The sequence below is a fragment of the Carlito syrichta genome, unplaced genomic scaffold (genome assembly GCF_000164805.1).
Source record: "Carlito syrichta isolate Samal-C Ts95f unplaced genomic scaffold, Tarsius_syrichta-2.0.1 Scaffold307123, whole genome shotgun sequence".
Lineage (NCBI taxonomy): Eukaryota > Metazoa > Chordata > Mammalia > Primates > Tarsiidae > Carlito > Carlito syrichta.
Window position 1 is genome coordinate 569031 of NW_007251219.1, and position 16018 is coordinate 585048.

Consider the following 16018-nt stretch of genomic DNA (forward strand, 5'->3'; position numbering starts at 1 on the left):
CCTGCTGGGCCCCGGCGATCCTTCCGCCTCAGCCTTCCGAGTAGTCAGAATTACAGGCATGCGCTACCACACCCGACTGACTTTTTAAAAAATTTATTGTAGAGATGAGGTCTCGCTGCCCAGGCGGGTCTCAAACCCACGGGTTCAGGCAATCCACTCACCTCAGCCTCCCAAAGGTGCGGGATTACAGGCTGAGCCACCGAGCCCGGCTATAACCCCATCTTTTAAAGAAAAATAAATATATACGTGTGTGTGAGATGTCATTTTAAAAATATGTTCATTATTTACATATTTTAACTGTTACTATGGAAAATATCAAACTACATATAAAAGTAGAATGACTGATATAATGAATACTCATGTACCTATCATCTAAATCTAAATAATTATCGACATGGAGCCAATCTTGTTTCAATCAGATTTATAACTCCCCATTGGGAGGCTGATTTCAGACTTCAGTATGTATAAAAGATAAGTTCCTATTTAAAGGCAAATAATAGATTTGGCAAATCTTTTTTTTTTTTTTTTGAGTTGGAATCTTACTCCATCTCCCAGGCTGGAGTGCAGTGGCACGCTCAGAGCCACCCCAGCGTCAACCTGCTGGGCTCCGGTGATCCTTCCGCCTCAGCCTTCCAAGTAGCCAGAAGCACAGGCACATGCTACCAAGCCCGGCTAATTTTTTCAAAATTTATTGTAGAGACAAGGTCTCTCCAAATGCCCAGGTGGTCTCAAACACACAGGCTCAGGCAATCCACTCACCTCGGCCTCCCAAAGTGCTGGGATTACAGGCTGAGCCACCGAGCCTGGCCCCCAGATTTTCAACAGAAATCTTTTATACAATGAACTTACATTTAAAAAGCTTACCCTATTCTTAAAAATATATTAAATTATACCTAGCACCCAGATCTCAGTTTCTAAATATCATTTTCCAGTAAAATTCTTCAAGAGTCCTTGAAAAGTTGGCTGCTACTAAGACTGGGAAAATACAAGACAAGCTTCGAGCATCTTACAATGCCATAAACTTAGGGCATGCTTTAAAAGAAAAAAAAAAAAAAGGTTGGGCACAGTGGCTCACACCTATAATCCCAGCACTTTGGAAGGCCAAGGTGAGCGGACTGTCTGAGCCCACGGGCTCGAGATCAGCCCAGGAAACTTGGAGAGAACACATCTCAACAATAAATAAAAAAAATAGCCAGGTGTGGTAGCACACGCCTGTAGTTCCAGCTACTTGGAAGGCTGAGACAAAAGGACCTCCTGAGCCCAGTAGGTCGAGACTGGGGTGGCTATGAGCATGCTACTGCACTTCAGTCTGGGTAACAGAGTGAGACTCCAGCTCAAAAAAAAAAAAAAAAAAATGGATAAAGCATGTCTAAAGGATACAAGAGCAAATCAGACAGGGTTCCCAAAGCTAAAACAATATAAATAACAAAAGTATTAGATTATAACCCAAATAATAAAATAACTATAAATCCATACTGCTACACATAAATGATTAAATAAATAAATAAATGTGGTAGGGAGGACAAATCTTTCTTACAGAAAAATTTCAATTAACAAATGTAGAAAGCCGGGCTCGGTGGCTCAGCCTGTAATCCCGCGCCTTGGGAGGCTTAGGTGAGTGGATTACCTGATCCCGTGGGTTCGAGACCTGTCTGGGCAACTTGGTGAGAACTCATCTCTACAATAAATAAAAAAATTAGCCGGGTGTGGTAGCGCACGCCTGTAGTTCCAGCTACTTGGAAGGCTGAGGTGGAAGGATCACAGGAGGCCAGCAGGCTGAGGCTGTGGTGGCCAGGAGCGGCCACTGCACTCCAGTCTAGGCGACAGTGAGATTCCAATTAAAAAAAAATGTAGAAAGAAAAAGAAAAACTGAAAATCACTATTACAATACTGTAGCAGTAATTACTGTAGACAAGATCCTTGATGAATGCTGGTGTTTGCACAGTCTCAAGGTAGTTCCATTAATTACTGTGGCGATTTTAATGTATGTACAAGAACTTTTGATACTTCTCTCTCTAGGAACTGACGCTCAAGTATAGTGCCTAGAGTATAGGCAGGACTTAGGTACTCATTTCTTTTAGTTTTTGAGTCGGAGTCTCACTCTGTTTCCCAGCCTGGAATACAAGCCTTGATCTGCTGAGTTCAAGTGATCCTTCTGCCTCAGCCTTCCAAGTAGCTGAAAACACAGGCATGTGCCATGACGCCCAGCTAATTTTTTGATTTATTGTAGAGATGAGGTCTCACTAATTTGCCCAGGCTGGTTTCGAACCTGTAGGATCAGGGAATCCTCTCCCCTTGGCCTCCCAAAGTACTGGGATTATAGGGTGTGAGTCACCCCACCCAGCTTAGTGACTTATTTCTAACAAATAGGGTATAGAAGAGGAAAACTCATAATTTTACCTTAGAGAAACCTGGCAAACACCACCTTAACCAAGAGATAAAGGCTAACACCACCATTAACAAGCCATGATTCTATCATGCACACCTGATATGATGCAATGAGAAGGGACCTTCATTTCTGAGACAGTCTTCCCAAAAATTTAGTCTCAGTCTTATCATGAGACAACAACAGAATACCAAATCTGAGGAACATTCTACAAAATATTTGATCCCTACCTTCAAAAGTGTCAAGGTCACTACTATGGTCTGAATATTTGTATCCCCTCAAAATTTATGTTGAAATTCTAATCCCTGAGGTGATGGTATTGGGAGGTAAGACCTTTTTGAGGTGGTTATGTCATAGGGGCAGAGCTTTCAAGAACAGAATTAGTGCCCTTACCAAACACACCCCAGAGAGCTCCCTTGCTCCTTCGTAATGTAAGGATATGGAGAAAATATGGCCATCTATGAACCAGAATGTGGGCCTCCAAATATAGATATTTATCAAATCTAAGAAATTAGCATTGATACAATACTCTTTACAACAGACTTAGGATTTTCCCAGTTTTTCCACTTAAATCCTTTTTCTCTTTTAGGATCCAGTCTTAGCTACACATTATTATGTCTCGTCATATGTCCCCTTGATTTCTTTCAATCTGGAACTGATTCTTGGTCTTGTGCGTGTTGTGATTGTCTCAGTTCCTTAGGGCTGCTATAAGAAAATGCAGTAGACTGGGTGGCTTATAAATAACAGAAATTTATTTCTCACAGTTCTAGAAGCTAGATCTAAGATCAGGCTGCCAGCAGATTGCCTGGATATACAAGAGGTTAACATTAAGAGAAGCAGAGTAAAGGGAATATAGTAACTTTTTGAACTATCTTTGCAATTCTTTCATAAGTTGAGAATTATTTCAAAATAGTTTTTTAAAATAAACCAACCAATAAAAATATGCATCTATATTAAATGCAGGTGTCCTAAGAGTGATTCTTATAAAGTTTGAGACATAAAGCTAAGATTTCTAAAAGAAATGAAAAACATAAGAAGTCTTCTCCACTGAAGAATGAAAGCTCCTAGACAAAAAGTGAAGGCTTGTCTCACAATAAAAAAATCTCAGGTATGCTTTTCAACTTGTAACAAAAAAAGAAGAGATCACATACTGACCTGGCTTTTATTCACATGATCATTGGGATGCACAGGTTTCTTGCTGCCAAGTTCACCGCCTAACATTTCAATTGCTCTGTTGCTAATAACTTCATTTACATTCATATTTGTCTGGGTTCCTGATCCAGTCTGCCATACCACTAGAGGAAAATGATCATTTAATTTACCTTCAGCTACCTGTGAAAAAAAATATTAAAATGAGTACTTTTAATAAGTACTTAAATATTATTTAAATAAGAAATAATATACATTTGGCTACTTTAGTCAACTGTGATTAAATAAGTTCTACTTAGAGAATTATTTAAAGATGTTAATTGTTTTCATAGGCTGAATGACTTGCTGAGGGTGCCACAGAGTTTGAATACAGTTGTCCCACAAATCTAAGCTTCTGCACCATCACTTGCTCCGACTACTGATACTTTAGAAAATGAAATATTATCGATTCTGAATGGTGTAACAGTATAACAATGTACTGGTTTCAAGTAAAAATTGAATCAAAGTCATCTTTCTTATTTTTCTTCAACTGCCTCCTCTAATAGAGAGCCACCTGTTAAGGCTGGCAAATATGTTAAGTCTTTAGATATATTTATTGTTGAGGCTCAGCAGGAATATCCAACAGATGTTATCACCAGAGTCAGCATGATAATAAGCTAGTGACTTGAAAATGTGAGTTCACTAATAGCTACTTCATCACACAGATGTCCAATGAGTAGCACTCGCCAAATGTAGAAACAAACACTGCCCAGATTTGCCACTATTTTTGTCATATTTTTATACTTTCAGCTTATGTGTTAGTTTTTGGACTGTATGTAAAGTTTTTGGACTTTACTAAATCTCCCAGAAGGATTTTAGCTTAAAAAATAAGAATGCACTTGATAAATCTATTATCTTGAACTGGTCCACTTTAAAAGAAAACTATTTTCTTTTTTTTTTTTTTTTTGAGTTGGAGTCTCACTGTGTTGCCCAGACTGGAGTGCAGTGGCCCCTCCCGGCCACCGCAGCCTCGACCTGCTGGGCTCCGGTGATCCTTCCGCCTCAGCCTTCCAAGTAACCGGAATTACAGGCATGCGCTACCACGCCTGGCTGATTTTTTTTTTTATTATTTATTGTAGGATGAGGTCTCGCTGCCCAGGCGGGTCTCAAACCCGTGGGCTCAGGCAATCCACTCACCTCAGCCTCTCAAAGGCATGGGATTACAGGCTGAGCCACCGGGCCCGGCTAGAAAACTATTTTCTAGTTATAGAAAAACAATAGGCAATCAATGTAGAAAAGTTTGAGAACTGAGAAAAGTGTAAAAGTCACTACAATTCTACTCCTCAGAACTTATGACTATTAGCATGCTGGCACCTCTTTCCGTCACTATTCCATGCAATGTGTGCAGGTGTGGGTATGCACCTGCATACACATATATGAGTGAAAATACATATCATAAAATACATATATTTTTGCAAGCTTTCCTATTTCTCATGGGCTAGGCTTTCTTTTATGTCATCTTCATAACCTAATTTTCTATAACTTACACTATAACTGTAACTTACATAAGCAGCTATTAGATATTGTCTAACTTGTTTTTATTACAAATAATACTACTGTAATGAACATCACTACATATATAGTTTTAAAACTGTTATCTCTGCTTCCTTAAGACAATGTTATTAGGAGGAGATAGTAAAATTACATTCTTAATATACACTATCAGATGATCAACTAATTTTAAAAAGTACCACTTATACATTAAAAAAAAAAAAATCAAGTTCAAAAAGTATCTTTTCAGGCCGGGTACAGGGGCTCATGCCTATAATCTCAACGCTTTGGGAGATGGAAGTGAGAGGACTGCCAGAGCCCAGGACTTCAAGACCAGCCTGGACAACTTGGCAAGAGCTTGTCTCTACAATACATCAAAAAATTAGCCAGGCTGGTGGTGCATGCCCATAGTTCTAGCTACTTGGAAGGCTGAGGCAGAAGAATCACATGAGCCCAGAAGGTCATGACTGGGGTAGCTGAGATCATGTGACTGCACTCCAGCTTGGGCAACAGGTGACAAAGTGAGAATTCAACTCAAAAAAAAAAGTATCTTTTCAAAAAAATTGTTTAATACTATATAAATTAACAAAGAAAGCCAAGAGGCTTAAAAATAAAAAGCATAAAATCATCCAAAAAGTATGTCAAAATATATTTTAAACACCATATTAATATCCTCACCAAACAATAATGCTACCACGCACCCCTGAAATTCATCAACTCAATCATTTACCCTCTCCTCCTGCCAGAGTATATCATCATCCAGTGGATGACATGGATCTGATGCTATTAAGTAAACACACTTATCACCTCCTACCTCATCTGCAGCCTTCATTATTGCATTAGCAATTTTTGGATCAAGACCATAATCCTGGTTTACTTCAGCAGCTGCTCGCTTCAAGATGCCAAAAGCTTTAATAACTGGAATCTAAAATTAATGAGAAAATTACCTCAAATTTGATATTTTAGTTATGCATGAAATTTATTTTAGGCAAATATAAAAACTGTACATAAGACATTAACCTAAGTAATATTATAACCCTAAAATGCTTAGGATATGGAAAAAGATTATAGATCAGTAAATAATGAACCAAGAATCACTATTATCATATATCTGTTTAGGGAACCATAGGCCAATATGTTGACTCTGCATATACATACACATATATTCACTCATATAGAGAAGAATAATTCCAGAAAAAACCGGAATTATTTTTCGGAGGATGGGATCCTTGTAGTACAGGCTTCTCCCACTAGGTAAGTGTTCTAGGAACCCATCAGCATCAGTGTACCAACTAGCGTTGTTGGGGGAGGCTGCATTTGGCTTCAGTGAGTTTTGTTTTTTTTTTGAGATTCTTCAGTGTTGCCCATTTCATGATGGTTTATTTTTTAGCACACTTGCCAACACCACACTGAGTGTTCAGTATATTTTGACCAAATAAAGTATGACCCCTGTGCCCCATCTCCTACTCACCCGATCTCACCCTATGTGACTTTTTTTTGTTTCCCAGATGAAAACATGCTCAAAGGAAAATGGTTTTGCTGATTGGAAGAGGTGAAACAAAAAATTGACAGATGCACTAAAAGGCATGAAAACTGACAAGTTCAAAAACTATTTTGAACAGTAGAAAAAGCATCTCGATAGCTGTACTGCATCAGAGAGTACTCTGAAGGTGAATGAAATTTGAACATGTAAGAATAAATAAACTAATTTTTTATAAATAAATTTCATTTTTTGGGGTCCCACTCATACAATGCACTATTCATTCTATCAATACACACACACACACACACACACACACACACACAATAGAGTATATGTTTATTTCATACATTAGATATAAAAACAAATGGTATTCAATCATTTCAATAGCAAGAGCCATTTTATTTTCCTCACTGGGATGCATAGTGCATTATAATTTTCCTTCCCTTAAAAAAAAATCAGTGATATTTTAAACTGCCAATCAGTATGAGATTACCAATTACTGACTGGGTTATCATTTCACTCCAACGTCAAAAAAAAAAAAAAAAAAAAAAACTTCTAGCTAGTTAGTAAAGCCTTGCTATTCATTAAGTCAGAAGATTTTTTTGTTTTTTAAATTTTAAAGCCTGGGTTCTCCAGAGGTAAAGCTAATAGATTCTGATATATACTCATATTTTCAAACTCTGCTAGTTCACAAATTTTTTTCTTGTCTATCTCAAATTGCTTCACCAAACTTTAAAAGGATAAATTGAATAATTTTATGAGATCTCAATTAAACCTATATTTTGTAACCTATATTTTATAAGACAAGTGTATTATGAGTTCTTGTCATAATAATACTAATACAGATTGTGGAACAGATCACATTCCAGGTCTGAATGGAAAAAGAGCAAGAAGGGAAAAAGGGAGGTAGGAGAGAGAAGGATGAATTTACAAAAGAGAAGTCATTATCCTTGAAGAAGAAGAATCAAAGTAAAAAAAAAAAATAATAATAAGACACATTAAACACAGAAACATAGTCCAAAGTGAGTATTAGTTAAGGGGCAAACTGAAAAGGAAAAACAGAAAATTTTAATTTTGAATTTTAAGTAACTAAAATTAAAACATTATAAATGTTTTACCCAAACTAAATGTAGACAGATGGAACACAGGATTAGAAACATAAAAACCTTAAACTGAAAACAAATGAGAATTTAAATTTCTACAGGAACAAACATTACATTAGTGGGCTGAACCACTACCAAAATCACTCCCAGTGTTTATGGGCTCCCTCACCAAAACAAAAGGTCATAGTAGAAAGAGTTTCATTGAACATCATTAAAATAAAATGACAGAAGGTATCACTAGAGAGAAAAGACAAGTCACATTATTCTTAATTTATTCACGTGAGAAATTTATGACATTCTTTGGTTTTGCTTTCCTTTGGACCTCAGGTAAAAAAGAGTTGGGTTTAATTATATTAATCAGTTCAGAGTACATATAGTCTATTTTATATTTAATAAAGTTCAGGAAATTAATCCAGATGAAGTCAAATGCAACACAACTGATACCCCAGGTGTCTCTCTTTCACTGACATACAATTCAAATGCCTGCCTTGTCTCTTGGAGCAGTTGCAGCAGCTACGCAGTCCCAGAACCAAATGCTGGGTGAAGCAGGACTATCAAAACATGAGCCATTCTCACACCCACCAGTATTGGCTAGGACTGAGCTCCTTAATCTCAGGAGTTGAATTACATGACAGTATTATAAGATTAGTACTACCCTTTGTCACCCTACCACTGTAGTCACACACTATGTTTACCTCGCCACCAAGCACGCTGTAAGTGGCAATGACATAGATTTTCTTCAAAGATACAGCTGCTTGTTGTAGAGTTCTATAAACCTGTCAGGAGTCAGTCCTGAAGGCTTAGAAATGGGTTAAAATATGGAAGTTAAAATTATTTAAAATAAAAATATATTTAGAAGATAACTTTTTTTTTTTTTTTTTTTTTTGAGTTGGAATCTCACTCTGTCACCCAGACTGGAGTGCAGTGGCCGCTCCCGGCCACCGCAGCCTCGACCTGCTGGGCTCCGGCGATCCTTCCGCCTCAGCCTTCCAAGTAGCCGGAATTACAGGCATGCGTTACCATGCCCGGCTGATTTTTTGATTTATTGTGGAGATGAGGTCTCGCTGCCCAGGCGGGTCTTGAACCCGCGGGCTCAGGCAATCCACTCACCTCAGCCTCCCAAAGGCGGGGGATTACAGGCTGAGCGTGTTAAACCATATCTCACCAGATGAAGCCTGGCTACTTCTAGGCTTACTGGCCTATCCTGCATTGACTATTTTCATATTCCAGTTGGGCTCCAGTAGAATATGCTATGTATTTCATCAATTCTTTTCACACTTTAACATGCTTGAAATCAAGATGCATCTTATAATCAATGACAGGTCACAACCTTAATTGGCAACCTTTTTCATTTTTAGTAGTACATCTTCTAACTGATGGCATCTTACAGTTTAACAAAATATGATAGAAAGATTTCTAATCATTAAATCATTCATATGGCATTGAACAAATACTTACATATTATCTATCATATGTCAGACATGGTAAAGAGTACTACTCTGATATATTTGTGTATCATACACTTTTCTGAAAACTGAAACCTGGATAGAAAGTATAAAACTTCAGTTTTCAATCAGTGGGGCAAAAAGAATCTGAGTATTAAAATAAAAATGTTTACAAACTGTAATATTCTAGTAAAAATCTGCAAATACTCAGAAAGAATGAAAAGATAATCATTTAGTTCTAGCAAACAAAAATCCAAAATATTCAAAGTCACAGCTTAAAATAATAGCATGTCAAAGTTCTTTGATATTTTAATGAAAGGGAACATCTTATTACTCACCAAGCCAGTTCTCCAATAATTTTACAATTTTTTAACTCTGTGAAATATGTATTTATAAAGTAAAATGACTCACGTGAATACAGCCTAGTTCATCCAAAATAAGCCAACATTTCCACAAAAGCCACTTACTGGCATGCGTTCTGTTACACCTCCAATCTTAAAGTTCATTGTAGATCTCACAGTCTGGGCACCATAATACTTATCATTTGGCACCTTGAGTTCACCAAATGTATCATATTCTACTCGGAAGGAATTTTGGCTTGCCTAAAGACAAGACAAGAATAAGACACAATTACAGCTTGAAAAAAACTGAGTATCAAAAGCAATAGCATCTTATTAGCTGTAAGAGGAAAGAAACCTTAGTATAAAAAAGATAAAAAATTCCATTTTGATTCTCATTCTACTCCCTACCTTCAGTTCCTTCTTTGAGAAATTTTTGTCACACACATTTGTTAACGCAGATGTTTAAGATATTGTAGCATTCGTATACTATGTAGATGATAAACTTAAAGAAAGTCCTTGAAATACAAATAGCAATCTTTTCCATTTTAGGAGTATGCCTATTATTGATCAAGATTTGACCGATTCAATGTACTTGAATTAATCTTTATTTTACTGGGAACTTTTGAAAATGGTCTAACAATGGTACTTTGAAATTTGTAAATATTACATAAACAAAGTTCAGCTACGGTCTACAAACACAACGCATGAGAGATAGCAGAGTACAATACGAGTAGCCCAGGCTTTGCAGTCAGACAACCCACCACTTAGTAGCTGTGTCACCTTCAGCAAGTCAGCTTTTCTCATCTATAAGTTAAATGTACAGACAAAGGGAGATGGACTAGGTCATTTTTAAATATTTTTCAGGTGATGGAACACTTTGAGAATGTGAAGAAAGCTATGGATCGTCTTTCTAGAAAAATTAACATTAAACACATTTATGCATAATCATACATATAATTTAAGGAGTTTAAATCTTGATTCCAAAACAATACCAGAATAGAAACCCATGGAGCCAAACTCCCTTTTAGGGAGAAGCTAGGATTCTAGCAAGTGCATTAATTTATACTAACATAAAAATTAACAACTGCTCCACAAATGTTATAATATTATAAAAACACTTATTTGTAAAACATTAGAAATTTGGAATTTACATATGATATTTTATGTAAAGGGACTCAGAGAGCTACTGAGAACTTAATATGTTCATCTTACATTATAAAATAAACATGAACAGAAGATTCAATAGTTTTTTAAATTCCTAGGCAAGTAATTTTGTTTTAGTAAACAGTCCACTCACAAAAAAAAAAAAAAAAAAATTTTACTTTGTAGTTATTCCCTGGGACTAGAAAGAGATATATAATGCTTTATGGTTTTCTAGGATGCATGAGGCAAAAAATATTATTGTATCTATGTAGAAATACAGAAGCATAACCAATAAAGCACATTTTTTTTCTTTGCCTAAGGGTAGGTAAAACATTTGCCTCGACCAATAAGGAGAAGCAGCAAATAATAAAAATAATCAAGCTGGGCTCGGTGGCTCAGCCTGTAATCTCGCACCTTTGGGAGGCTGAGGTAAGTGGATTGCCTGAGCCCGCGGGTTCGAGACCCACCTGGGCAGGCGAGACTGCATCTCCACAATAAATCAAAAAAATTAGCCAGGCGTGGTAGCGTGCGCCAGTAGTTCCAGCTACTTGGAAGGCTGAAGCAGAAGGATAGCCAGAGCCCAGCAGGTCGAGGCTGCGGTGGCCAGGAGTGGCCACTGCACTCTAGTCTGGGCGACAGTGAAACTCCAACTCAAATAAATAAATAAATAAATAAATAAATAAATAAATAAAATAATCATACCCTGGCATTTACAGTTCTATATAGCAAACACTCTTCATGTATTATCTCATTTGACATTCATTTAAAATTCTAAGATTTTACTATTACCATTCCCACTTTGAACAAGACACTGAGGTTCAGAAAGATTAAATAACCTCAGGAAATCATCCAGAGTGTGGTGGGAAGGGCCTGGACTCAAACTCCATTCTTTTGGACTCCAAAAACTGTTTAGATCCACTTATCTATCACCACCTCCATAAACCAAGAAACTCCAGATCAGTCCCAAGTCCCTGAGTTGCACCCCATTCTGTAAAACAAAAGAAGCCGAAGACGTGCAGTGAGGTTTTTCTCCAACAGAGTTTGGTTACACTCACACCACTATACATCAACTTGCCTCCAACCCTGTAAACCAAAAGGAAGCCGGAGTTTTGAATCTCAAATGCACAACAAAAATATTTTGGATCTAACCTTTGTTTTTGATATCCTAAGTAAATACACATTAGTCATGACAGCAGTGGCACTAAGAATACTAGGTTTTTTTCTGTTCACTACCCTGTTACAAGACAGCAACAAGACACCAGGCCAAAGGAGGAAGATTCATTTTCATCAGTGGTTTGTGAAATTAAGTTTGATTTCTTAAACTTACATAGTCATTTTTTGGGTTCAAAATTTAAAATTTTTTAAATAAAACAGCAATAATTTTGCCCCCTAAATAATAGGTTGCTATAACAAAATTTAGAGCCATTCAAAGTTACTTGGAAAGCTCTAGATAAATAAATTGTAGCTATGTTCTTCAGTTTAAACCTTAAAAAATTTTTAATTCCAAATAAAGAAATAATAGTCTCAATCAAATCCTAAGAGTTTGACACTGATTAATCATTAGAAAATGCAGAAGTCAATTGTGGCTGAAATCACAATTTCAGCAAACACTCCTAAAAATATACTTTCTATTTGAAATTCTAAGCTGTTTGCAGGAGCTTAGTTAGCTAAAAACAAACTATTCCAAAAAGAAAATGTTGTTATCTCTCTGTTTAGCCCCAGGAAAATATATAGGTTACACAAATTTGTAGGACAGAAACTGAAGTAATGTTATAAAATGCCCTTTAAGGCTGTGCATTACAGACTTAAGGCAGAGGGGTTGAACTCCATGTATAACAGGAAGGTGAAGTGCATCCCCCAAAACTGGTGCCAAAAAAAGCCCATATAGAGTATGAGAATTGTGCCTCAATGATCTGAAGTAAGGTGTTATTTTAAAAGACGGAAGGACATTCAGAGGAAATAACCGAAGGTGGGAATAGTTCACTTAAGAATGCATTTTGTTCAAATAGGAAAATTAGCAAGTTGAGGCCGTTTATATTCTATCATAAAGTTACACAAGTACCAGGAATTAGAGAAAAACTGTCAGAGAATGCTATGCTTATGTGGTGTTGGCATCTGTTAGATAAACACATATATATGGATACAAAAACAATGCGCCAGGTCAGGTAGCTGTAGAATTTCTTCAAATGTTTTTTACAATGACCTACAGAAGAAAAAATCCTTTGTATCATGATTCAGTATATACAGAAACGTGTATATGGACATAAAATTGGAATAAAATTTTATGAAACATGTCATGCACTCATATGCTCTATTCTGTTATTCTATTCTGTCAATAAATAAATAAATACTAGTCACTACCCACTACACTGATTTCACTATTCACTAATCAGTCTACCTCAGGCTTGAAAAACACTTGTGTGGTTTTCAAAACCTTTCCCACACTATTACGTACATTACCTCTTCTTAGTAGCTTGGGTAAGAAGAGAAGGATGCTCACCTAAATTAATGAGAAAATTATCAGTGCTTTTGATGACATACTAGGGGATAAATGGCATCTCTTAAATATAAGTTTCATATAATATATTCCATTACAAAAAGCTAGTTTTTTGGAAACCATGTCTTCATTTCCTATAATTCAGAGAGCAGAATTTCAGTTAGAAGATGACTGTCTCTTTAGGGATTAATAGCATGGTTCTAAGAATGTAATCTGCTAGGCACAGAGCATCCACAAAAATATGATCTCCTAATGGTTTCTAGCATTTACAATTACTTCACCTCCTGGGAAATAACAGGTGAGTGACGTGTCCAGTTATGAAGTCCTAGAAGTACCAAGAACTGTTAACAGCCACTAACCCCAGGAACCTCAGGAATTGATATGGTGTCTCAAAATTTGAATGCTAGGTTAAAAAAGAAAGGTCAGCCAAAAAATAGCAGCCTCCAAAATAGGCCTTGGGTCTGTAAAATGTCCCCATTTAACTACACTATCGCATTTCCTAAAGAAAAGGTAAAATAGTTTTCAGAGTCTCAGTCTAAAATTTAAAAGAATATTTCAGTCTTCAAGAAATTCAAATCACTTTTCATGCAAAAAAATTACAAGAGATAAAAATTCAACATTTGACTTCATTGTGCTTTGGGTTTTCAGTTTCTGAAAATAAGCAAATATATAATAAATGGTTTATTTTTATTTATCTTTTTATTTTTTGAGTCAGAGTCTCACTCTGTCACCCAGGCTGGAGTGCTGTGACACGCTCATGGCCACCACAGTCTCAGCCTGCAGGGCTCAGGCGATCCTTCCACCTCAGCCTTCCAGGTAGCGTGGACTACAGGCGTGGGCCACCATGCCTGACTAATTTTTTTATTTATTGTGGAGATGAGGTCTTGCCAAGTTGCCCAGGCTGTTCTCGAACCCGTGGGCTCAGGCAATCTTCTCACCTTGGTCTCCCAAAGTGCTGGGATTATAGGTGTGAGCCACTGCGCCTGGCCCTCCCTAATGGTTTATTAATATTGCATTGCGATACAGAATACAATGTTATCTCTCCAAACTTCATGGTCATCCTGAAGATCATTTAGAAAATAAAGTGATCTTAAAAAATGTTCAGCTTTCTTATCCACTGTGCCACCAAGAGAGTATCACATCTGGTCTCTGTTAAATATTCTCAATCTCAATGCATTTTTTTCTCTTTTGTAGTATTTATCACATTGTATTAGTGTGTGATTTCATTGCTTTTAAAAGTGCTTTGCTTATTTAATCTCCCCCAGTAGTCTCTAAATTCTATCTCACAGGGACTGTCTTATATATAGAGGTTCAATAAATATGCTATTTTTCTATTGAATGAACATTTACGTGTGTTTTTTGTTGTTGTTGTTTTTTGGGGTTTTTTTTTTAGTTGAGTCTCACTCTGTCGCCCAGACTAGAGTGCAGTGGCCGCTCCCGGCCACCGCAGCCTCGACCAGCTGGGCTCCAGCGATCCTTCCGCCTCAGCCTTTCAAGTAGCTGGAACTACAGGCGCGCGCTACTACGTCCAGTTAATTTTTTTTTTTTTTGGATTTATTGTAGAGATGCGGTCTCGCCAAGTTGCCCCTCGGGCTCAGGCAATTCAGTCATCTCAGCCTCCCAAAGCGCGGGATTACAGGCTGAGCCACCGAGCCCAGCTTTATGTGTTCTTTTAAATGAAAGGTAATTTAGAGAATCTAAGGTTACACAAATTTCTCAACACTAGTAACAGGAAGAACTTTGAACAAAATCAACAGAGATTTTGAAGTCAAGTGAGATAGTCGAGGACAAAGTTGCGTTTAGAACTATGAAAGAAAAAAATCCACCTTCATCTGAGTTTAGCTAATATTACAACCCTAAAAACAAGGCAGTGTTAATTTTTGACATTTGTACCAAGATAGATTCAGAAGTTCCCTTCTCCAGCCTCCTGTTCCTCTTTACAAAACAGTAAATATGTTTAAAACAAAAAATTTTTTTTCATGTAAAGTTCCTAGAATGCCTTAAAATTATTAAAACAGGAAGTTCCAGGAATATAAAACATCTTAGATTTTGTAGTTTCAAGTATAGGGACCCAATAGAATTATTGTAAAGCTTATAGTTCTGAAGATGTATTGGCCCTCTGAAATATCTAGATGTAGTATTTATTGAATAAGCACTCACTACATGGTATTTCTATATGTGTAATCTTGCTGAGCAGCTGTAAGTATCCCAATTTTACAGGCAGAAACTGAGATACAAAGACAACTTTCCCAAAGTCTCTCAACAGTTGAAATCACTTAGGTGGCAAACATGTTACACCACAGTGAGCAGCACAGAATTGTTAACTCTTCCCAGACTATCATCAATTTCTCAAACCTTTCCCTCATAATACACATATGTGCATATGCATGCAATGCTTTACAAAGCCTGAATTACCAAAGGTGACACTAAAGAGCTAAAGGGCTTAAGTAGGCATGTCGGAACTTGAACTTGGACCTTTAAAGTTCCTTAGCTGCCTTTCTGAATAGAAAGCATGGACTGGGCCATGGGTAAGTCCTATCCAATCTGCTCTAACGTGCTTCAGAACACTATGCCCATGTTTACAAATTTCAGGGGTTTCAAAACAATTGTGGGGAAAGCCGTACTCAGCGTTACGAACTGAACGGGCACTTTCAGGAGAAGCAAAACCTTTGATGAACCTGGAGGGCCCGAAAGCACCTGGGCAAACCAAGAAGTCACAGCTCGGAGGCCGCTAGACCCGCACGGGGCCGATGTCTGGCCAGCAAGGACCAAACAAGGGGCGGGGGCGGGAGCTGTCCCCTCCCCACACCTGTCTCGCCCCCCCCCAAACATCCCCGAGGGCAGCACCCCAGAGCAGGGGCCTCCGCTCCGACGGGCCTTCGGCCTGGCGGTGGGGGACCCGAAGGAGGGGCCCGAAGGACTCTGGCGGCCCGCCGCCGCT

The 16018-nt window shown here is 37.6% G+C and overlaps 1 protein-coding gene across 1 annotated transcript in view; it reads right to left on the bottom strand.

Annotated features, from left to right (window-relative positions):
- FH (fumarate hydratase) overlaps window positions 1-16018 on the bottom strand; it is a 29097-nt gene that overhangs the window by 12661 nt on the left and 418 nt on the right. The window contains exons 2-4 of the mRNA XM_021715448.1: window positions 9564-9700; window positions 5880-5990; window positions 3542-3718 (exon numbers count right to left, since the gene is read on the bottom strand). Of these exons, the coding sequence (XP_021571123.1) occupies window positions 3542-3718; window positions 5880-5990; window positions 9564-9700 (425 nt within the window). The remainder of the gene's footprint in view (window positions 1-3541; window positions 3719-5879; window positions 5991-9563; window positions 9701-16018) is intronic.